This window comes from Coregonus lavaretus (genome assembly GCF_964263955.1).
Source record: "Coregonus lavaretus genome assembly, chromosome: 32".
Lineage (NCBI taxonomy): Eukaryota > Metazoa > Chordata > Actinopteri > Salmoniformes > Salmonidae > Coregonus > Coregonus lavaretus.
Genome location: NC_140019.1, coordinates 9601466 through 9626275, shown reverse-complemented (window position 1 = coordinate 9626275; position 24810 = coordinate 9601466). Strand labels below are relative to the sequence as shown.

General features: G+C 42.8%; 1 protein-coding gene across 1 annotated transcript in view; it reads left to right on the top strand.

Annotated features, from left to right (window-relative positions):
- Nucleotides 1-1808: 1808 nt before the first annotated feature.
- The window catches only part of LOC311107670 (A disintegrin and metalloproteinase with thrombospondin motifs 2-like), a gene marked incomplete at its 5' end in the record, with an annotated part of 114770 nt that continues 91768 nt past the window's right edge, over nt 1809-24810 (top strand). Inside the window, 2 exons of the mRNA XM_084150192.1 lie at nt 1809-1817; nt 1941-2112. Coding sequence (XP_084006318.1) covers nt 1809-1817; nt 1941-2112 — 181 coding nt within the window. The remainder of the gene's footprint in view (nt 1818-1940; nt 2113-24810) is intronic.

Here is a 24810-nt window from a genome sequence, read left to right as displayed (position 1 = left end):
GCAGGCTTTATGATTCCCTGTTTAAGATGTATAAACACCTCAGTTCCTCTGCACTGTCGGATCATAATAATACTGCTGATTTACTGTACCCAGCACCGGAGTTATCCTGTATTAGTGTCATTCTCCCCTGCAGTAACTGTAATGTCAGATAATGATATAATCATAGGAATTAACCATGACAGGCTTGGTGTAGTTAAATGGGTCAATCTGAAATGACACTCTATTCCCCTTTTGGTCGAAGCCACATATCAAACAGGACTCTGGCCAAAATGGGAATTTAACCTATAGTAAACCCAAGCTATATGGCGTGGTATTTACAGTAGTTCAGGGCCTGTATTCACAAAGAGTCCCCGTGTAAGACTGCTGCTATTAATGAATAAGATTATATGGACAGGTGGGGATCTGATCCTAGATCAGCACTCCTACTCTGAGACGCTATGTGGATACAGGCCCAGAGGTGTACTGCACTGTTGTGTACAGTGGAGAGTCAATAGGAGTTAAAGTATTGGCGAAACACTGCTGAACAAGGAACTACTATAGCTGAGTTAGCTCTGCTCCAGTGCAGCTCTCAGTCTAAACCAGTGGAATAACATCACATTCCCTGCTGCGTCGCAATCCAGTGAAAACTTTCCCCAGCTCTTTGCCGAGCAACAATTTCTCTATTTTCTCTCTCCCCCACTTCACACTCCTCCGTTAGGATCATTCACCATCCCTTCTTCAACCTGTCAGAGGGAAGAGGGAGAGTGACAGCGAGCGTATCAGGCGTATCAGTGTTTGTGTCTCTCTTTTTCTCATCTTCTTTTCTATCTTTTCCCTCTAAAGCCCCAGAATCCTCCTCTTCAGTTCTCCCCCATGGTTTTGCTCCTCGGCAGTCGGTTGCCGTGGTAATTACCAGTTGTCTAAACAGACAGATGGAATTACAGAGAGTGACAGGCAATTTTGCGAGCTCCTGTTTTTTCACTGTGTGTGTGCGTGTGTGTGTGCGTGTGTGCGTGCGTGATTGTGTGTGTGTGTGTGTGTGTGTGGGTGTCAGAATGGGGAGCAGGTTAGGGGGAATTAGCTGACAGGGAAGGATTTCGACCTGGACTAACGTATTTCCTGCTACGGTGGCTCTGATACCAGGTGTCATCCTCTCTCTCTCTCTCTCTCTCTCTCTGTCTCTCTCGCTCATCAGTGTTAATTTCGTCAACAATAATTATAACGGTCACTTCAGTCAATCGTCAATCTTTTGAACTGATGAGCCAGGACACTTCAATTGTAACTAACCTAAACTAGAAACAATATTGTTACTCTTACTTTCATGTAGGTTATTTTTGCTTTGATCACATCAGAAGCTTTATTTTGTGTTGCTGCTCTCGCGGACCGCAAATGCGAATGCAGTAATTATTTTCCAATTGGAAATATTAATGCTATTTGCTATTTCCTGAATATTACAGTAATATTTCTGGAATTGTTGGAAAGCGCAGATTCTCCCTTTGTTAAGGGATTCACTGTTATTTACCCCCATCCCAAGGTTATGATGGGGAGAAAAAAGCTGTATGCCTAAATTGTTTAACCTGTAGCCAAGCCAGTAAAATGTGACTAAGACTAAAAGGTATTTTAATCATGAAGACTGACTAAAACTAAATCTAAAATAGATGCCAAAATGAACACTATCTCTCATTATATCTCCATCTCTCTTCTGTCCTTGTAAGGCTGTGGCCTATCCCCTGTTCCCCACAGCCCCAGGAGAGGAGAAGAGAGGTTTTAGCCAGTTACATGGATTTCATGGCTCTCTGACTTTTAGCTGGGGGAAAGTTTCCAAGAAAATGGGATTAGTGAGCGAGTTCCCAAGCCAGGCTTAATATGATATTATGTCATTATTATTATGCATTGTACTGAAATAGACTAACTGACAAACTCTCTCTCTTTGTCTCTTCTCTCATCGCTCTCTCTCTCAGGCTGGTATGATCAGGACGGAAGAGGAGGAGTTCTTCATCGAGCCAGTGGAGCGGGGGAATGGAGTGATGGGGGAGGAGGAGGGAGGAGGAGGGCGTCAACACGTCGTCTACCGCTCCTCCTCTGTGAAGAAAACGCCCGTCAGCGGCCTCGCGGCAGACTACCACTCTAGAGGTCTGTGATTGGTTACTTACTTCCTGCTTTCCAATGTGGCATATACCTACTGTATACACCTACAAATGTGACCGACCGGCTCGATTTGGTCTTATGTAGCAAAATGTGAAATTGTGTTTTTTACATTGGATACAAGTAGAGACTCAGAGCTAGAAAATGGTATATAATACACTACAGTTGAGGAATAATGGGAAAGTAATTCTGCTTTGAAAGTTAATAAACTTGTAACCTCACTTTTGTGAAAATGACCCTTGTATGTTTTGGTACCTACTGGAGAGCTCATCTTTGTCTACACCCATTCAGCATCGTTCACACCCTTTTAACCTTTAGCCCCACCCATCTCTTTAAGGATTCACATGTGAGGCTATGTACTAAACAACCAAAGATTTCAAGACTAAAGGCTGATTTATACTACGGGGTGTGTTCGTAAATTTAATCTGGAGTGCCAGAGTGTGCTCTGGGCGTTCGTAAACTCAGAGCGTTGTCAGATTGGCCGTTCATAAATTCAGCGCGTTTCGCTCTCGGAGCGTTCAGAGCGCACGCTGGACGCTCTGGCCGAAAAGTAGTGTTGATCCAACCGTTCAGACCTAACAACAGCAGTCAAGCACCCAAGCTAACTGGCTAACGTTGGCTAGCTTGCTAGGTACTTCCAGACACAAATGAGCGAACAGCTCACTCTGACCATTTTACACACCCTAGCAGAGCTGGTTAGGCTGTTTTTATGTTATCCAGAGCGTTGGTGACTGCAACTGTGCTGCTGGCAACAATTTATCATGGGGGATAGAAGGACGCTGGATTGGCGCACATTCAACAAATCTGATCTAACAAAGTGGATATTGGTCATTCCGTCATGATTGATGTATTGTAACAGGCCCACAATGTGATTACTAAAATCCGATTTGGATATATTTGGCTGTTTTTGCTGCATAACATTTAAAAGTTATCCCTTTTCAGGATTAGAAAAGTTGACCGCTAAATGCACACTCCCGTTTGTATAAACTGGTAGCATAGCTAGCATACAGAAATTGGTGGTGGTAGTCAAAGGAGTTTTTAACTGTAATGCAGTTCATTGATGACGATGACTTTACATTATATATTTTTACCTCAACATAGTGTGAAACACACATGTAAACAATAGCCTAAATGTAAGCAATGGGGAGATTCGGGATGTAGATGCAGGCGGGAAAAGAGTGCAGCCTTTTAACTTCATGCGGTCTTGGCTGAGCTATGTCAAGCACCGGGAAACGGACTTCAACATCTCAAAAGAGGTAAGGTCTTGCCTTTTCGTCTTGCTTGTAATTAGCTGGAGGGCTATAACGATTAGTCCTGAATCACTGAGTGGTGCAGACCAATTTATTTGATGCATATGACAGCTCCCCGAAGCGCAAGAAGTATGAATGGTCACATCAAAGTAAATGCTGTACGGCCACTGCAAACATTGGATTGACCATACAGAACCTTTAAGGGTTAAGTTTAGGGTTACGATAAGGGTTAAGGTAGTTAGTTGAAATGTTACTGAAAGAGACAGAGATATCGGGGATGTATGTCGGGGTGCCTTGTAAGGATCCAACGGCGAGTGGGTAATCTGCCTCTACCATCAGTCCTATTAGCCAACGTACAATCATTGGATAACAAAATCGACGATATCCTACCAACGGTAAATTAAAACTGTAATATCTTATGTTTCACCGAGTCGTGGCTGAACGACGACATGGACAACATGCAGCCGGCGGGATATACGCTGCATCGGCAAGATAGAACAGCTGCCTCCGGTAAGACAAAGGGTGGCGGACTGTGTATATTTGTAAACAACAGCTGGTGCACGAAATCTAATATTAAGGAAGTCTCAAGGTTCTGCTCGCCTGAGGTAGAGTATCTCATCATAAGCTGTAGACCACACGATTTACCAAGAGAGTTTTCATCTATATTTTTCGTAGCTGTCTATTTATCACCACAAACTGATGCTGGCACTAAGACTGCACTCAATGAGCTGTATAAGGCCATAAGCAAACAGGAAAACGCTCATCCAGAGGCAGCGGTCCTAGTGGCCGGGGACTTTAATGCAGGGAAACTTAAATCCATTTTATCTCATTTCTACCAGCATGTTAAATGTGCAACCAGAGGAAAAAAAACTCTAGACCACCTTTACTCCACACACAGAGACGCGTACAAAGCTCTCCCTCGATCTCCATTTGGCAAATCTGACCATTACTCTATCCTCCTGATTCCTGCTTACAAGCAAAAACTAAAGCAGGAAGCACCAGTGACCTGGTCAATAAAGAAGTGTTCAGATGACGCCGATGCTAAGCTACAGGACTGTTTTGCTAGCATAGACTGGAATATGTTCCGGGATTCTTCCGATGGTATTGAGGAGTACACCACATCAGTCACTGGCTTAATCAATAAGTGCATCGATGACGTCATCCCCACAGTGACCGTACGTACATAACCCAACCAGAAGTAATGGACAACATTCGCACTGAGCTAAAGGGTAGAGCTGCCACTTTCAAGGAGTGGCACTCTAACCCGGACGCTTATAAGAAATCCCGCTATGCCCACCGACGAACCATCAAACAGGCAAAGCGTCAATACAGGGCTAAGATTGAATCGTACTACACCGGCTCCGACGCTCGTCGGATGTGGCAGGGCTTGCAAACTATTACAGACTTCAAAGGGAAGCACAGCCACGAGCTGCCTAGTGACACGAGCTTACTAGACGAGCTAAATTACATCTATGCTCGCTTCGAGGCAAGCAACACTGAAGCATGCATGAGAGCATCAGCTGTTCCGGACGACTGTGTGATCACGCACTCTGTAGCCGATGTGAGTAAGACCTTTAAACAGGTCAACATTCACAAGGCCACAGGGCCAGACGGATTACCAGGATGTGTACTCAGAGCATGCGCTGACCAACTTGCAAGTGTCCTCACTGACATTTTCAACCTGTCCCTGACTGAGTCTGTAATACCAATGTGTTTCAAGCAGACCACCAAAGTCCCTGTGCCCAAGAACACTAAGGGAACCTGCCTAAATGACTACAGACCCGTAGCACTCACGTCTGTAGCCATTAAGTGCTTTGAAAGTCTGGTCATGGCTCACATCAACACCATTATCCCAGAAACCCTAGACCTACTCCAATTTGCATACCGCCCCAACAGATCCACAGATGATGCAATCTCTATTGCACTCCACACTGCCCTTTCCCCCCTTGACAAAGGGAACACCTACGTGATGAATGCTATTCATTGACTACAGCTCAGCGTTCAACACCATAGTGCCCTCAAAGCTCATCACTAAGCTAAGGACCCTGGGACTAAACACCTCCCTCTGTATCTGGATCCTGGACTTCCTGATGGACTGCCCCCTGTGGTAAGGGTAGGTAACAACACATCTGCCACGATGATCCTCAACACGGGGGCCCCTCAGGGGTGCGTTCTCAGTCCCCTCCTGTACTCCCTGTTCACCCATGACTGCATGGCCAGGCACGACTCCAACACCATCATTAAGGTTGCCAACGACACAACAGTGGTAGGCTTCATCACCGACAACGACGAGACAGCCTATAGGGAGGAGGTCAGAGAGGTCTGCTTGTGTTGATGTCCTGCAGTAGCTAGCTTGCTAAATCGTCCCTTTCCTAAGCCATGGATCGAGATGGGGATTTGGACTTTTGATTTAATTCTCTGTACAGGCCAATGATTTTGGCTTTTGGCCTTCATCTGGATTTTTGAAGCTCTGAAGAAGACCAAAAGCCGAAACGCGTTGGTTCTACTTTTAGCAATAAATATGCCTCCAAGTGTTGCTGAATCTCCTCTCTACTGAGTACAGACCCAACACAGCACGGCACATCTCTGAGAAACAGCACCAAGCTCCCCAGTCTCACTACCACCTTGGTCTGTCCTGTAGAATCACATCAGATGTAAAGACTCCTGTTTAGGGGACCTGTGTGGTTCTGGTACCGGTTCCGACTGACATTTTTGTTTATAAATCGATCTGTGGACACTATAAATCGAAATGGGATGTACCTCCTACCATTTAATTTGCTCCTCCGACTGTCCACCAACTCCTGGCTGAACCCTACATCACAGCCACTGACAAAGCACATGTCTGCAATCCTTACAGAGATCGATTTATAGCCAACTTCATCAAAGTAATCTAAAATAATTTAGACAAAATGCAAGTTCCTAACGAGTTCAGGAAGCCAAGCTAGAGCTCTGTATGCCGTTCACAGCGGTGGGGGCAGATGTTTTGATCAAGAGAGACCTTTAGAAATATGCATATTTTCTTTAACACAAAAAATACAAATATGTATTTTACAGTTATAAGGAAGGTGAAATCTTAGTTGTATTATAAATTGATTATTCTATATTTAGAAAGCGTATAAGTAATTTCATGGCTTATTCATACAGTTTTGTTGAAAAGGAAATACATCACATAAAATATTTCATATATTCATATTTTTATCATATTTGTACTGTGTACTTGAGCTTGTGTCTTCAAAAGTGACTACACAATTTACTATTATTTTTACCAGAAAGTTGAGATTTTATCCTTTCTTGGAGTATGCAGCATTAGTAGTTAAGCTACATGATACATAATCACTTTTGGGGATTACGTAGATTACATTTAACTGGTTAATGGATTTATTCTACAACAATACATCCAGAATTGGCCATCTGCATGTGAGATATAGATCTATAGCTTGTCCATTCTGTGAGGTCTATTTCTGTGGTGTGAGTGAGCCCAGTCCAGGTGAGGAGGATTGTGGGAAAAAGCCCTGTGGTGGTCCATCTGTCTGTGCATGTCTCAGTCCCCTGGACAAAACAGCACTGCACACCACACATGCACACACACACACACGTGCGTGCACACACATGCCTGCGCACGCACACACATGCCTGCGCACGCACACACACACTTGCGCACGCACACACACACACACACACACATACACACGACTCCCCTGGACCAAAACATTGCACACCACACCACTCTCCCCCAGACAGCTCCGCCTGGACACTGTCCTGATGTTACCCACAGATAGAGTCAGGGGTGGGGGAAAGATACAAAGGAGGAGAAAGAGGGATGAAACTAAAGAGTATGAGAGAATGAGTCAAGACAAATAAGAAAGGGGAGGTCAAGGAAAGGGACGAAAATATATGAAAACAAGAGAGGGAAGCAGAGAAGATTGTTATGTCACACAAATAGGAGAGATGGAGAGATAGATCAGAGAAAATGAAGAGATAGGAAAAGAAAAAGTCCAAATATAGACAGAAAAGAGAGGGAGCTAGAGATGAGACAGGTAGAGATATATGATCCTCTGTCTGTCTTGCAAAATAATGATAGTCCAGAGTTTTCCAACAGCAGTGATTAATTGATGTATGTGCGTCATCAATAATAAAGCTTGCCCTCTCCACTTAGGACATTGATTCACACCTTTCCACAGCCTATGGTGTGAAAAACCAATCACTCTTCCTCCCTCCCCCCCCACCCACCCCCGCCTCCTCTCTATCTCGCTCGCTCTCTGTCAGCTATGGAACAAAAGGCTAAATTTAGCTGGCCAATACACTGACTGTCCATGTCCAGGAAATTAATTAATAAGTCATTTATTAATCGGCAGGTCGTAAAGTAGACCATGTGCGGCGGATCTGAATAAATTATTGATTGATTATAAATTAATACATTAAAATGTACGTTACTTATCAGCATACAGTGTCAGGATGGAGAGATGGTAGGATGGACATGAGGAGGTGAGAGGTAAGTAAAAGGGGGAAAAAAACAGGCAGGTCATCCGTGATACAAGTCAGTATTCGACGTCCACCCATATCTGAGGATGTCGGGAGATGACGTAGACACCAGCCTCTAGGGGCGACAGTGAGCGCTGTTACCGTCAAGTAGGTTTCGGTTTTGCTAGGGCATTGTGGACGTGGATGGCAGATGGGCGTAAGCATCTGGTTCAAAAGGTTGCATGTTCAAATCCAGCGATAGAAAGTAGTTTTTGATATTTTTGTTTTAATCCTATCCCAAACCTTAACCCTTACCTTAACCATTTGGAGTTAAAACCTTAATAATTCAGTGTTAATGCCTAAACTCTAACCTTAAACATTTGGAGTTAATCACTAAACTTAATATTAAACACTTCGAAATATGACATTTGAGAAACATGGATGAACATCTAATTCTGACGTGAGACTGTGAAAGCTTGTAGAAAGAAATGTACACACACTCTTCATTACAAACACAGTTTCAGAAAGCAACACGGTCTGAATGTGTGTGTGTGCGTGTGTGTGTGCCAGGTGTCAGTGACAGTGGGTGGTGGTCGTTGTTACTCTACAAGTCTGTCTCCTTCCTGAGATCTTAACTGGCCGTTCCTATGGAAACTCACACACTTGTTATCTCTTTCTATCTCTCTGTCTCTCTGCCTCTTTCTCTCTCTCCTTTCTTTGTTATCAGAAGTTCTGGAGTAGAGTGCTCAGAATAGACTGATCCAATGTGTGTGCGCGCACACACACCTGCCCGCTTCAAACAAAGAGAGAGCACCGATAACGAGCAGAGGTCTCAATCACACAGCAATGTTGATTCTGGCACTCTTTTTTTAGATTTAGTCTAGCCTTACTCATTTGGACTAAAATATCATTAAGTCTTGGTCACATTTTTGTCATTTCAATAATGATTTAGTGTAGTTATAGTCAAAATGACGAAACGGTGGGTCATTTTAGTCAACTAAATGCCCTTTCATTTTAGTCACATTTTAGTCACATCCCATTTGTATTGCCTCATTAACCTATAGTAAACATACATCACTGACTTCCATGTGCACAAACATACATAGCCTTGTCCTACCAACATATTTTTCTGCATAACATCCTGTTCTCTTCACAACAGCTATTCTCTTCCCAACAGCAGAAATATGACAAACATATATTAGAATACAGTAAATATACGAATTGTCTACCATATAAATTCCTAATTCAGCCAGTAGCGGTGCTTGAGTAAAATCACTGAGGAAGCCAAGACAAGCCAGTAAAAAAGCCATATTACAACCTATGTTGTGATAATTGTGTTGTTTGCTCTATAACCCATTCGTTCATACCAAATCAAATCAAATCAAATTGTATTTGTCAAATGCGCTGAATACAACAGGAGTAGACCTTACCGTGAAATGCTTACTTACAAGCCCTTAACCAACAATGCAGTTCAAGAAAATATTTACTAAATAAACCAAAGTAAAAAATTAAATAAATAGTAACACAGTAAAATAACAATAACGAGGCTATATACAGGGGGTACTGGTACCTAGTCAATGTGTGGGGGTACAGGTTAGTCGAGGTAATTTGTACATGTTGGTAGGGGTAAAGTGACTATGCATAGATAATAAACAGCGAGTAGTACAAATATGTAAAAATATGCCATGTGATATACAATAAGTGACAACAAAAAGACAACAGTCACACAGTGCGGAATAAATTCAACTACAATACGTTTGTTTCATCACAAAACTGGAGACATCTGCCCAGTGAAGTCCACAAAGCAAATATTCCATGTAACAAACAGATATATCACCTGCAGCATGGTCAAGCAAACAACTACTGATTTAGAAACAGAGAGTTACTGCAATTCAGCACAAAGATAACATGAGCACTGCCTCCACTATTCCAGTACCATTTCAACTTAAACATTTAAACATCATCAAATCAATAAGGCTATATATGTTAGTTTAATACACTGAAAACAAACTTAAAGATACCAAAAACAATGTAGTCCAATCAATGTTGCTAAATATCATGTGGCTGTCCATGGCACTGATTTCTGTGTGTGTGTGTGTGTGTGTGTGTGTGTGTGTGTGTGTGTGTGTGTGTGTGTGTGTGTGTGTGTGTGCGTGCACACATGCGCAAGTAAAACAAAACATGTTGACTTACCTTACTTGTAGACTAGTTGAACTCCAATGCCATCCTCCTCTCTTTCATGTTGGCAAAACGGTCTATGGCTCTGTCATACAGTACACTTTTTGTTGTCATAGGCTACCTAGCTAAAATGCTTGCTAGCCTAACTTCCTCGCATGGGCAACAATGAACCAGCTAAGTTTGGCCAGAGTTTACAACATTTTGAAAACACAGAGAGAGACGAAATATACATTATTTGATCATTTTAATTTTTTTATTGGTCGAATATTTGGGGAAGCATGGCTTCCCTTGGCATCCATGAATACACACCACTGAATTCAGCCTACATAATTATTGCACATTACATACAAAACAAACAGACACAAACACAAGCGCAGAGATGGTGCTGCAAAGTATTGGCAAAGTATTACTGGTTGCACCTCCATCACTTGGTTGTGTGATAGACATTGTTATCAACCTTCCACAGATGCCGCAGTCACTTTGATGTCCAAAAGGAGAATGGGGATAATGACTTTGAACGGGAGCTAATGACTGTTTCGCTCAGTGATGTAGTCGAGTCACTAAACCTCGAGTCCGAATCGAGTCCCAAGTTCCCTGTGCTCGAGTCCAAGTCCGAGTCACCAAAGGTCGAGTCACGAGTCGAGTCACGAGTCCCTATGGCTGAAGTCCAAGTCCCAGTGCTCGACTCCTGGTCCAAGTGCTCAGGTCTGAGTCACTGGGTCCACGTTAACTCAAAATAAAGTTATTTATAGATATAGTGTAGTGGCAAGAGGAATTCAGTAATAAAATGTTTGCTATCCCTTATCCTTTCTTTCTCTGCCACCAAATGTTTGCATATAGGCCACGTTCAGTTGCAAAACATTCTTGAACGTTGACGATAGACATTTCATGAATAGAGCAGACGTTATTCCTTATTCAACAAGTCAGAGAGGCATGTTTGTTCTACATAGCATATTTATATCTGAACATTCCAAAACATTGCGTCCTGCAGAACCCACTCCAGGTAGTGGCAATGATCCCTTCCCTTTGGGTCATGTGACGTAAGGGTTTTAGCATAGAGTTGTGACTAAGCAAGGATGTGTGTGTGTCTGTGTGTGTGTGTGTATGTGTCTGTGTGTGTGTTTGTGTGCGGGCCTGCGTGTGTGTGTGTGTAGCAACGTGCATGCCCTGCCCACCTGAGGATCTGTCTTTTTCAGCCATCTATTTCCTGTGTTTGAGGGGTGAAAAATCCACTTGTCACTTAAATCTCACTAGATTGATTGCTTTCATTTTACTCCTGTGACTCTTTCATTCTCTTTCTTGTGCCTGTCGTTTTTTCCCGTTAACGTTATAAACTCTGAAATGTTTGTAATGACCTGTCAATCACACCCAAGTAATGGCTGAAATGGACTCAATGGAATACATTGACTTTCCGTTGAATCTATAACAACACTTCGCCTGGGATTTAACGCACCTTATCAACACTTACTTCACAAGAAAGAGAAGAAAGATAACTTTATTTTGATAGGTGTTCATTTTTTGTGGAATTGAAAAAATGCATAATTTAATACAGTTGAATTGTTTACAAATTAGATGAGCTGAAATGAAAGCAACTTCCGAAAATGAATACTTGAATTACAGTGATATTATGTCTGATCTCGCAAACAATGTAAACTATGTTTAGATACGTGTAATCTAGCCAAGCCTGTTGATTTTTAATCCGAGGTTATCCTGCTATTGACACACTTGTCAAATTATGCAACAGAACGTGAAAACAACAGTCATTAATGAGACAGTCTAGACAGTCCAGGTGAGTGCAGGTAGGCCTAGACAGAGCAAGTTTTTAATGGGTGCAGCCAATGTTCCCTCACATTTTCTTTGGCACTGAGCAAATTTCCAGGTGTGCTGAGCACAAACTTGAACATTTTGAAAATTCTGTGCAGCTTCCAGCGCGCGTTTACTGTGAACACTGCATGATGCTGCCACCCCCGTGCTTCACGGTTGGGATGGTGTTCTTCGGCTTGCAAGCATTCCCCTTATTCCTCAAAATATAACGATGGTCATTATGGTCAAACAGTTTTATTTTTGTTTCATCAGACCAGGGGACATTTCTCCAAAAAGTATGATCTTTGTCCCCATGTGCAGTTGCAAACCGTAGTCTGGCTTTTTTATGGAGGTTTTGGAGCAGTGGCTTTTTCCTTGCTGAGCGGCCTTTTTGGTTATATCGATATAGGACTCATTTTACTGTGGATATAGATACTTTTGTATCTGTTTCGTCCAGCATCTTCACAAGGTCCTTTGCTGTTGTTCTGGGATTGATTTGCACTTTTCGCACCAAAGTACGTTCATCTCTAGGAGACAGAACGCGTCTCGTTCCTGAGCGGTATGACGGCTGCGTGGTCCCATGGTGTTTATACTTGCGTACTATTGTTTGTACAGATGAACGTGGTACCTTCAAGCGTTTGGAAATTGCTCCCAAGGATGAACCAGACTTGTGGAGGTCTACCATTTTTTTCGGAGGTCTTGGCTGATTTCTTTTGATTTTCCCATGATGTCAACCAAAGAGGCACTGAGTTTGAAGGTAGGCCTTGTAATACATCCACAGATACACCTCCGATTGACTCAAATGATGTCAATTAGCCTATCAGAAGCTTCTAAAGCCATGATATCATTGGCAAACTTCAGACGGGCCTGGACATGCGCTGGCTTGAGCAGGGGGACCTTGCGTGTGCTGCAGGATTTTAATCCATGACGGCGTAGTGTGTTACTAATGGTTTTCTTTGAGACTGTGGTCCCAGCTCTCTTCAGGTCATTGACCAGGTCCTGCCATGTAGTTCTGGGCTGATACCTCACCTTCCTCATGATCATTGATGCCCCACGAGGTGAGATCTTGCATGGAGCCCCAGACCGAGGGTGATTGACCGTCATCTTGAACTTCTTCCATTTTCTAATAATTGCGCCAACAGTTGTTGCCTTCTCACCAAGCTGCTTGCCTATTGTCCTGTTGCCCATCCCAGCCTTGTGCAGGTCTACAATTTTATCCCTGATGTCCTTACACAGCTCTCTGGTTTTGGCCATTGTGGAGAGGTTGGAGTCTGTTTGATTGAGTGTGTGGACAGGTGTCTTTTATACAGGTAACAAGTTCAAACAGGTGCAGTTAATACAGGTAATGAGTGGAGAACAGGAGGGCATCTTAAAGAAAAACTAACAGGTCTGTGAGAGCCGGAATTCTTACTGGTTGGTAGGTGATCAAATACTTATGTCATGCAATAAAATGCAAACGAATTACTTAAAAATCATACAATGTCATTTTCTGGATTTTTGTTTTAGATTCCGTCTCTCACAGTTGAAGTGTACCTATGATAAAAATTACAGACCTCTACATGCTTTGTAAGTAGGAAAACCTGCAAAATCGGCAGTGTATCAAATACTTGTTCTCCCCACTGTATATTTGGCCTGGCAAAGCGGTTTTAGGCGCTGACTGAATTGAAGCTGATAATTATGAGTTATAAATATAATAGTTTTTCTTTAGTGTATTTTATAAAGAGCTGATATGTACTTTGAAGTTCAAAGTGTAGAAATAGGCCTAGTGGTGAAATCAGTTATTTGTATAGACATGGTGGTTTAGCAGGAAGGTTGTAATGCCCTGAGCCAAGAGGTTGTGAGTTCACATTGCAGGGGAGGAGATGTTAAATAATAATGACTTTGTGAATAAACTTACACAATGTAATCATCTACTGTATGTCAAAGTGTTTTTTCTAAGTTGAAAAAACGGTATGTTAAAATCACTGTTTGTGTGTGGTTGTCCCTAGCATTACCAACAGACAAAGAGCTGTGACTGGATCAGTGGTTCACCAGGCCCTTGATGGGCTTGGCAACAGTAAAAAAAAAAGTTTCTTTGCGACCATCAGGTGATGTCCATGTGACAAGAGTGTGCAAAGCTGTCATCAAGGCAAAGGGTGGCTTCTTTGAAGAATCTCCAATATAAAATATATTTTGATTACTACATGTATGTGTTTTTTCATAGTTTTGATGTCTTCACTATTATTAGACAAAATAGTAAAAATAAAGAAAAACCCTGGAATGAGTAGGTGTGTCCAAACTTTTGACTGGTACTGTATGTTCAAGACCTGCTTACATATTTGTAGAGTATGTCAACTCTGGAAAGGATATGTGTTGTCACTTCCTGTTGAACGCAGAACGAGGGAGAGCTCAGTTTGTTGTTTTGGAAAGTTTGTTGTTTTGGAAAGTTTTGAAAGACTATTGAAAAGGTTTGGTTACTAGCTAGCCACCTTTTGAGTTTGGACCCTGTGACGCGGTCAGCATCAGTTGCTGGGACCGCTACTATCTGTCCAGTGATCCTGCCGACCAAGACCGGGTCTGAGGAGCTGTTTGGCGTAGCAGCTAGCCTTGCTGCAGGGTTTTCTTGAGGGCTTGAACGCAGCCAACGACACGGTTAGCCATGGTGGCTGGGACCACGGATTGTCCTGGGCTTGTGGCTGTCTAGACCCCTGCTGTTTGTTGTTGTTGTTGTTGTTGTTGTTTTCAAACTTCCCTGCGACCTGCCCTGCCTGGGACTGCGAGGAGTAACACCGCAACATACGTTGTTACCATGACAAAAACCAAAGCTGGCAGGAGTATCGTTAAGGACCATGGTGTCTCTCTATCACAGGTGAAGGATCTTTTAAACTAACAAAAAGAGTTCTACATGCAGTTGTTACAACAGCAAGAAAATAGCTTCAAGTGTTTTGTCCAAATACTGGTGGTGTCAACTAATACAATAATGGACTAATACAATACAGTTTACATTTCTCCCAGGGTCAGCTCGATGAGTTTAAACAGGAGAACGGCAAGATGACAGCAATCTGTATGTCATTGAGAGAGGACATCAGTTCTGTATGTGAATCCATGATAACAATGACAGAGAAATCATATTATCTCGAGAGACAATCAAGGCGGAACAACATGGTTGTGGACGGAATTTCAGAATCTCCACATGAGTCCTACACGAAGTCTGAGGACAAAGTGAGGGATATGATCTCAGCGAAACTGAAGATGGACCACATGAAGATTGAGGAGGAGCGCACCCACAGGACTGGAAAACCCATCACCGGCCCAGGTGACAGGCCCAGGCCGATAGTGGTCAAGTTCCTGAGGTTCAAGGACAAGGTAGCTGTTCGAGAAAGAGCTAAGAACTTGAGAGGAATGTATATCTTCCTCAACGAGGACTATTCTGAAGCTGTGCGCCAGAAGAGAAAATAACTTATCCCACCCATGAAAGCTGTCAGAGTGCGTGGTGACATTGCTTACATTCCTTATGACAGGCTCATTGTCCACCCTCCATCCAAAAAGCCTGGAAGGGATGAGAGAGCCAAGCCTATAGGTTCATAGCTTCAACCCCGCAGAACACACACACACACTTACACACACCAACTGATTAATGGACTGCTGAATGTATATTTTTTTATCTTGCTTTGTTTGCTCTTTTCTATTTTATGTCTATCTCTGATGAAAATAGCCCATATTAATACATATAGCCTTAGAAATAAGGGTCATGAAATCAATAACTTGCTAACATCAGATAACATTCATATATTAGCAATTTCTGAGACTCAATTAGATCATTCATTTGATGATACAGCAGTAGCAATACAAGCATATAACATCTGTTGCTGTATATATTCAGAGCCATATCCCTGTAATGCTTAGAGAATATCTCATGTGTTATATCTCAAGTGTTATTGAAGTGTTGTGGTTGCAGGTTCACCTGGCACATCTAAATCCTTTTCTTTTGGGGTGTTGCTATAGGCCACCAAGTGCTAACAGTCAGTATCTAAATAATATGTGTGAAATGCTTGATAGTGTATGTGATGTAAACAGAGAGGTCTACTTTCTTGGGGACCTGAATAAGCTGTCTGCTCAAGAGAAAGCTTCTCACTGTAAACAGTGCCTGTAATCTGGTTCAGGTTATTAATCAACCTACCAGGGTATTTACAAACACTACAGGAACAACATCATCCACATATATTGATTACATTTTTACTAATACTGTAGAACTTTGTTCTAAAGCTGTATCCGTACCCATTGGATGCAGTGATCACACAGTGGCTATATCCAGGAAAGCCAAAGTTACAAAAGCTGGGCCTAAAATAGTGTATAAAAGATCATACAAAAGATTTAGCTGTGACTCTTACGTGGATGATGTTAAAAATATTTGTTGGTCTGATGTGATTAATAAGGAGCATCCAGACACTGCACTTGAGGCATTTATGAAATTGCTTCTTCCAATTATTGATAAACATGCACCTGTTAAGAAACTTTATCGTTGAAAGAGATGGGGCAAAGGGAGTGGCTAATAAGTCTGGCTGCACATCTGACTGGCTGACTTACTGCTAATTGAGAAATTATGTGACTAAACTCAACAAAAAGAAGAAACTGTATTATGAAGCCAAGATCAATGACATACAGAATGATGGGGAAAAAAACTTTGGGGTACTTTAAATGAAATTATGGGCAGAATGACAAATTCAACTCCATCTTTCATCAAATCAGATGGCTTATTCATCACAAAACCATTTGATGTTGCCAATTATGTTAATGATTACTTAATTGGCAAAGTGGGCAAACTTATGCAGGAAATGCCAACAATGAACAGTGAGCCATCGTACTCATGTATAAAAAAATAATAATAATGAAAGAAAAGCATTGCAAGTTTGAATTTTGTAAAGTTAGGATGGGAGAGGTGGAAAAATGATTGTTATCGATCAATCATGACTAACCTCCTGGCATTGACAACTTAGATGGAAAGCTACTGAGGATGGAAGCTGACTCTATAGCCACTCCTATCTGTTATATCTTAAATCTGAGCCTAGAGGAAAGTATTTGTCCTCAGGCCTGGAGGGAAGCCAAAGTCATTCCGCTACCAAAGAGTGGTAAAGTGGCCTTTACTGGTTCTAACAGCAGACTCATCAGCTTGCTGCCAGCTCTTAGCAAACTGTTGGAAAAAAAAGTTTTTTACCAAATACGATGCTACTTCTCTGTAAACAAATTAATAACAGACTTTCAGCATGCTTATAGAGAAGGGCACTCAACATGTACTGCACTGAAACAAATGACTGATGATTGGTTGAAAGAAATTGATAATGAGAAGATTGTGGGAGCTGTATATAGATATGAGATGAGTAATGCAAAATATGTAAACATTATTAAAGTGACTAGTGTTCCATTATTAAAGTGGGCAGTGATTTCAAGTCAATATAGTGCAGCAGCCTCTAAGGTGCTAGTGATGGCTACTTAACAGTTTGATGGCCTTGAGATAGAATCTGTTTGTCAGTCTCTCGGTCCCAGCTTTGATGCACCTGTACTGACCTCGCCTTCTGGATGATAGCAGGGTGAACAGGCAGTGACTCGGGTGGTTGTTGTCCTTGATGATCTTTTTGGCCTTCCTGTGACATCGGGTGCTGTAGGTGTCCTGGAGGGCAGGTAGTTTGCCCCCGGTGATGCGTTGGTCAGAACTTGAAGCTTTCCACCTTCTCCACTGCGGTCCCGTCGATGTGGATAGGTGGGTGCTCCCTCTGCTGTTTCCTGAAGTGTTTCCTACCTTCACCACCTGGGGGCGGCCCATCAGGAAGTCCAGGACCTAGTTGTACAGGGCCGGGTTCAGACCCAGGGCCCCGAGCTTAATGATGAGCTTGGAGGGTACTATGGTGTTGAATGCATAGCTATAGTCAATTAACTGCATTCTTACAAAGGTATTCCTCTTGTCCAGATGGGATAGGGCAGTGTGCAGTGCGATGGCGATTGCATCGTCTGTGGATCTATTGGAGCGGTAAGCAAATTGAAGTGGGTCTAGGGTGTCAGGTAAGGTAGAGGTGATATGATCCTTGACTAGTCTCTCAAAGCACTTCATGATGACAGAAGTGAGTGCTACGGGGCGATAGTCATTTAGTTAAATTACCTTTGATTTCTTGGGTACCGGAACAATGGTGGACATCTTGAAGCATGTGGGGACAGCAGACGGGGATAGGGAGATATTGAATATGTCCGTAAACACACCAGCCAGCTGGTCTGCGCATGCTCTGAGGATGCGGCTAGGGATGCAGTCTGGGCCAGCAGCCTTGCTAGGGTTTACACGCTTAAATGTCTTACTCACATCGGCCACAGAGAAGGAGAGCCCATAGTCCTTGGTAGCTGGCCACGTCAGTGGCACTGTGTTATCCTCAAAGCAGGCGAAAAAGTTGTTTAGCTTATCCGGAAGTAAGACGTCGGTGTCCGCGACGTGGCTGGTTTTCCCTTTGTAGTCCGTGATTGTCTGTAGACCCTGTCACAGACCTCACGGCACAGCGACTCTCCCCCATGTAACCTACTTGTTGTGTGTATGTACTGACAAATATGTGTAACTGATAGATGCACACACACACACTACATGTTAATGTTTTTAAATGTATGTAAATTGTAAAGTATTTTGTCTGTAATGTATTTTTCGTTATATGTCGGACCCCAGTAAGACTAGCTGTCACCATTGTCGTCGGCTAATGGGGATCCTAATAAGTCAAATCAAAATCAAAAACATGCTGACATATCTAGGCCTTTATACTTAGGCATGACCGAATCCACATATTGTCAGAAATGTATCATATCTGTAGTCATTACCTGATTATTTATGTATTGGTATAAAAAATAAAAATACATCAATAGATATCCTTACATGATATCTAATATTCATCCCCGCATGTCTGATCGAAAATGGCCAAAATTATTTTACCTGTTCAGTCGCCGAAAATCATTGTGGTTCTTCACATTGACATACAGTATCTGAGCATACATTTGCACCATATTCAGTAGTAGGCTATACAAGGCACAGAAAGGAAAACATTGTCATATTTAATCCAAGTTGCTATTTCCAAAGCACATCTCTGCTATTTCTGTTTAAGAAAATGCAGCATAACAAATCCAGAGCTCCAATCACAACACGTCTTCTGGAAAGATGCAAACGTAGGCCAATCTATGCATAAAATGTATTTTATTTATTTAACAGAAAATAAAAGTTGCAAACCCTCAATACCCCTGCCTGCCATGTTTGTTATTCGGAGTAATATCAATATAATATACAGTATGTCTAAAAGACACATCTGGATTCAGAATTTGTCAGGATATGGTGCATATCCACAAAACTCAAAATATGCATTGGAAATGGTCTGTATTGTCTAGAATCTCAAAAACATGTAATGTAAAGATATCCCCTGATATGGACTCTTTTCGCCCAGTGAAACCTGCAGGGGACGATGACACAACGTCTCAAGAACATCCTCAGGGACGTCCCCGGGACTAACCGGGAACTAGACAAAACCTCCATGGGACCATGACACAACGTCCTGATGACTTTAGGCGACAATTTCGTGACATCCCGGGGACGTCCTAACAACTCATTATTGTTTGCAGGTATATCTAAAATTATACCCCTGCCTTGAATGTTTTTGCGCTTAAAACCAAACGTTTTTGCCCATTGAATACCATTCAAAAAGCTTTAAAAAACTTTTTTTAAACTATACGGTTACTTTAAAAGCAACATGGCTCCATTCCACACTGACGGCTTCACATTTGCCCCAAAGCAAGATGGCTCCGCTCCACAGTCTGTCTGCAGAGTGACGGAAGGAAGTCAGACAGTAGATGTCTCTATCTCTAGGCCCTCGTCGACTCCACCCCACACATCGGAAGATCTAGGACAGCGTTTCCCTATACATTGATTTTGCATAAATACGTAGGTAGCATAGTGGGTGTACTGTTAAAAGGTGATGATGATAGGTAGGCGTAACAGGATACTGCTTCTGAATCCATCCTGTCATTGTACACTAACACCAGCTGGCCTTTGTAGGATTGTATGTCCATCAAAGACTAGAATCCATAGAGACAGCTGCTATGATATGAAGGATGCTCTAATACAGTGCTAACTAGTACTATAGACCTGCACCACCGGGATGGGGCAATAGACACACACACTTGCGTTGAGGCATAAATAAATACAGTACACACACACTTAAGACACAAACTCACACACACACACACGCACACACACAGCAGATGAGAGAGGTCCAGGTGAGTGGTCCAGGTGTTGCTGGGAGGGTAAATTACAGGCGTTTGGAGAAGAAGTACTCTAGCAGCCAGCTGTTTCCTGTTTTCTCCTCTGTGGCCACTGCCCCCACCCTCTCTCTCTCTCTCCCCCTTTCCCTCTCTCTCTCCCCCTCTCTCGCTCTCTCTCCCCACAGATACAGTGGGGGAAAAAAGTATTTAGTCAGCCACCAATTGTGCAAGTTCTCCCACTTAAAAAGATGAGAGAGGCCTGTAATTTTCATCATGGGTACACGTCAACTATGACAGACAAAATGAGAATTTTTTTTCCAGAAAATCACATTGTAGGATTTTTTATGAATTTATTTGCAAATTATGGTGGAAAATAAGTATTTGGTCAATAACAAAAGTTTCTCAATACTTTGTTATATACCCTTTGTTGGCAATGACACAGGTCAAACGTTTTCTGTAAGTCTTCACAAGGTTTTCATACACTGTTGCTGGTATTTTGGCCCATTCCTCCATGCAGATCTCCTCTAGAGCAGTGATGTTTTGGGGCTGTCGCTGGGCAACACGGACTTTCAACTCCCTCCAAAGATTTTCTATGGGGTTGAGATCTGGAGACTGGCTAGGCCACTCCAGGACCTTGAAATGCTTCTTACGAAGCCACTCCTTCGTTGCCCGGGCGGTGTGTTTGGGATCATTGTCATGCTGAAAGACCCAGCCACGTTTCATCTTCAATGCCATTGCTGATGGAAGGAGGTTTTCACTCAAAATCTCACGATAGATTGCCCCATTCATTCTTTCCTTTACACGGATCAGTCGTCCTGGTCCCTTTGCAGAAAAACAGCCCCAAAGCATGATGTTTCCACCCCCATGCTTCACAGTAGGTATGGTGTTCTTTGGATGCAACTCAGCATTCTTTGTCCTCCAAACACGACGAGTTGAGTTTTTACCAAACAGTTCTATTTTGGTTTCATCTGACCATATGACATTCTCCCAATCCTCTTCTGGATCATCCAAATGCACTCTAGCAAACTTCAGACGGGCCTGGACATGTACTGGCTTAAGCAGGGGGACACGTCTGGCACTGCAGGATTTGAGTCCCTGGCGGCGTAGTGTGTTACTGATGGTAGGCTTTGTTACTTTGGTCCCAGCTCTCTGCAGGTCATTCACTAGGTCCCCCCGTGTGGTTCTGGGATTTTTGCTCACTGTTCTTGTGATCATTTTGACCCCACAGGGTGAGATCTTGCGTGGAGCCCCAGATCGAGGGAGATTATCAGTGGTCTTGTATGTCTTCCATTTCCTAATAATTGCTCCCACAGTTGATTTCTTCAAACCAAGCTGCTTACCTATTGCAGATTCAGTCTTTCCAGCCTGGTGCAGGTCTACAATTTTGTTTCTGGTGTCCTTTGACAGCTCTTTGGTCTTGGCCATAGTGGAGTTTGGAGTGTGACTGTTTGAGGTTGTGGACAGGTGTCTTTTATACTGATAACAAGTTCAAACAGGTGCCATTAATACAGGTAACGAGTGGAGGACAGAGGAGCCTCTTAAAGAAGAAGTTACAGGTCTGTGAGAGCCAGAAATCTTGCTTGTTTGTAGGTGACCAAATACTTATTTTCCACCATAATTTGCAAATAAATTCATTAAAAATCCTACAATGTGATTTTCTGGATTTTTTCCCCTCAATTTGTCTGTCATAGTTGACGTGTACCTATGATGAAAATTACAGGCCTCTCTCATCTTTTTAAGTGGGAGAACTTGCACAATTGGTGGCTGACTAAATACTTTTTTTCCCCACTGTACCTGCCTGGGTTATTACTGAGGGAGGGAGGGTGTGTGTTAGACAGTTTTATTTCTCGCCTGTTTCACTCTCCCGTGTGTGTGCTTGGCGCATTGGTTTTACAGCATTTCTCACCTGTGGGTGTATGTCTCTCTCTACAGTGTGACAGTGTGACAGTGTGTGTGTGTGTGTGTGTGTGTGTGTGTGTGTGTGTGTGTGTGTGTGTGTGTGTGTGTGTGTTTCTCTCCGGTTTCATTCCTCACGTTTCTGTTCTCTCAGCAGGCAGGCAGGCAGGTAAGTCTCTTAATGAGCCTTCATTCTGTGCGCCCCACCATTACAGAAGAGGCTCCTGGGTAATAGCAGAGTGTGGCCGGGTCCTGTCTGCTGCTACCGATATCGCTCTGACCCACACATCTGCAGCACGGCCAGGTTGTGTGTGTGTATACAGCGGGGTCCGGAATTACTGACACGCTTGATAAAGATAAAATCATTCAAACACTGAGCTATATTGTATGCCAAAAAATTATAAATGAGAATGCATAAGCAGAATAGAATCCCATACCTACTGTAAAATCTAGTGGTGGATCTTTGATGTTATGGGGCTATTTTGCTTCCACTGATCCTGGGGCCCTTGTTAAGGTCAACGGCATCATGAACTTTACCAAGTACCAGGACATTCTAGCCAAAAACCTGGTTGCCTCTGCCAGGAGGCTGAAACTTGGCCACAAGTGGATCTTCGAGCAAGACAATAACCCCAAGCACACATCCCAAAAAAATGTAAATGGTTAATTAGCCACAAAATCAACATTTTGCAATGGCCATCTCGGTCTCCGGACTTCAACCCGATTGAAAACCTGTGGTTTGAATTGAAGAGGGTAATCCATAAGCGCAGACAAAGGATATCAATGATCTGAAAAAATTCTGTATGGAGGAATGTTTTAAGATCGCTCCAATGTGTTCTCCAATCTCATAAAACCTTTTAGAAAAAGGCTCAGTGCTGTTATCTTCACAAGGTAAGGTATTGAAAACAGGGGTGTCAATAGTTTTTACCCCTACCTTTTGGAAAAAAAGATTACTTGTTAAACAAAATCTCTTTCTCTGAGCAACTTTATTGCTCATCTGTATTAAGGGTGTCAATAATTCCGGACCTCACTGAGTGTGTGTGTGTGTGTGTGTGTGTGTGTGTGTGTGTGTGTGTGTGTGTGTGTGTGTGCGTGCGTGCGTGCGTGCGTGCGTGCGTGCGTGAGTGAGTGAGAGAGCATGAGTGTCAGTGATAGAGTTTATCTCATTATAGTGATTACAGTGTTTTGAAAAGATTAGCACCTTGTCTTCCAGAGTAGATTTTACCGTGGTCACCCTGGAAAGCTTCTGAGCAGGCCGTCTGTACACGATTGTAATGTGTGTGTGTTTGTCCACTAATGTGTGTGTTGGTGGGTCTGGAAGTTATCACTAAGCTATTACTGTAGCATTTAGCTACACTTGGCCACATGAAAATCAATATTATATTCAAGTAAAGTGATAACCATAAGGATATCAGATGATTCTGATGATAGAATAGCATCACATCTTATGTAACCATCCTCAGGATAGTAGCTCACAGAAAATGAGATGGCGTGTTACTTTCTTCCCCTCATCATCACACATGCATACATACACACACACACACACACACACACACACACACACACACACACACACACACAAACACACTGGCCGTGTTAAGTATGGCACTTCGCAGAGAGGTGTGGGAGCAACTGCCATCGCCGAGCGCTTGCTTAACATGCACGCTTGGACGGGCCTCAGATTTGACACGGTTTCTTCATGTTTAACAGAGCTGTAGTATTCCCAGTACGACCACTGAGCAAACAACTGGATCATGTAATGTTGTAATGTGTGTCTAAAGAGAGTGTATCATTACATTGCATGACATTACAGCAGTGTGTGTGCGCTGTGAGTGTGTGTGACTGCATGTCGGCGATGTGTGTGTGTGTGTTTGTGTGTATGCATGCTGTGGTAGTAAACTGGGCTCTTATGAACAGCAAACATGGCTGCATGATTAAGATGATGATCTGTAGCCATTTGAGTGTGTTAGGCTGTAGTTCATTTGGCCCTGCCTCCCCTAGGGAGAGCTAATTGAATAAGCCACAGTGTGTACTTCTATATTCAGCCATGACACCAGAATACAGGAGACCTCAGGGCAGATGAGCCATTGGAGGATGAGCCAATCACATGAGAGGAATGGTAGTTATTCAAATGAGGGAGACATTTACTAGATGAAGGTTGTGATGTGTGTAGACTGTAGTCTTTGGCCTTTCTGCATGGAGAATCAGAGAGAGAGAGTTTTTTCTCTCCATTCAACTGCAATTTGATATGATCTTCATCAATTTGTGTAATGGTTGTAATTTTGTTTATAGTGTGTCCACCTAGGTCATTGACCTTGTGAAGTGGTTGCTCTGAAATGTACCGTGTTGTCTTATACACAAGCATGCACGCACGTGCACACGCACATACCCAAACACACACACACACACACACACACACACACACACACACACACACACACACACACACACACACACACACACACACACACACACACACACACACACACACTGCAATCATCCCCATCTCCCAGTGTCTTTAGCTGGGTGCTGATCCCTGGATGGCTGATATGTCTTGTAGCATTAGGCTGATCCATACGGATTTAGCTGTAATAGCAAAGGATGGAGGGATGGAGAGAGGGGGAGAGGGAAAGCAGTAGGAATGAACAGGATCTGCTCTGGCAAGCCATATTGGGAGGTGAAAGTATTGGGTCTATACATATCATTCTTGCCTGTTGTTCCTGATCCCCATTTACCAATCAGATTCATTTCAACTTCTTGTGTAACTGTGGGCCGTATGTATTTGTCTTTGTGGAACTTATGCACAGTATTTGTGTACCAACGTACGTGCTTATATATGTGTGTC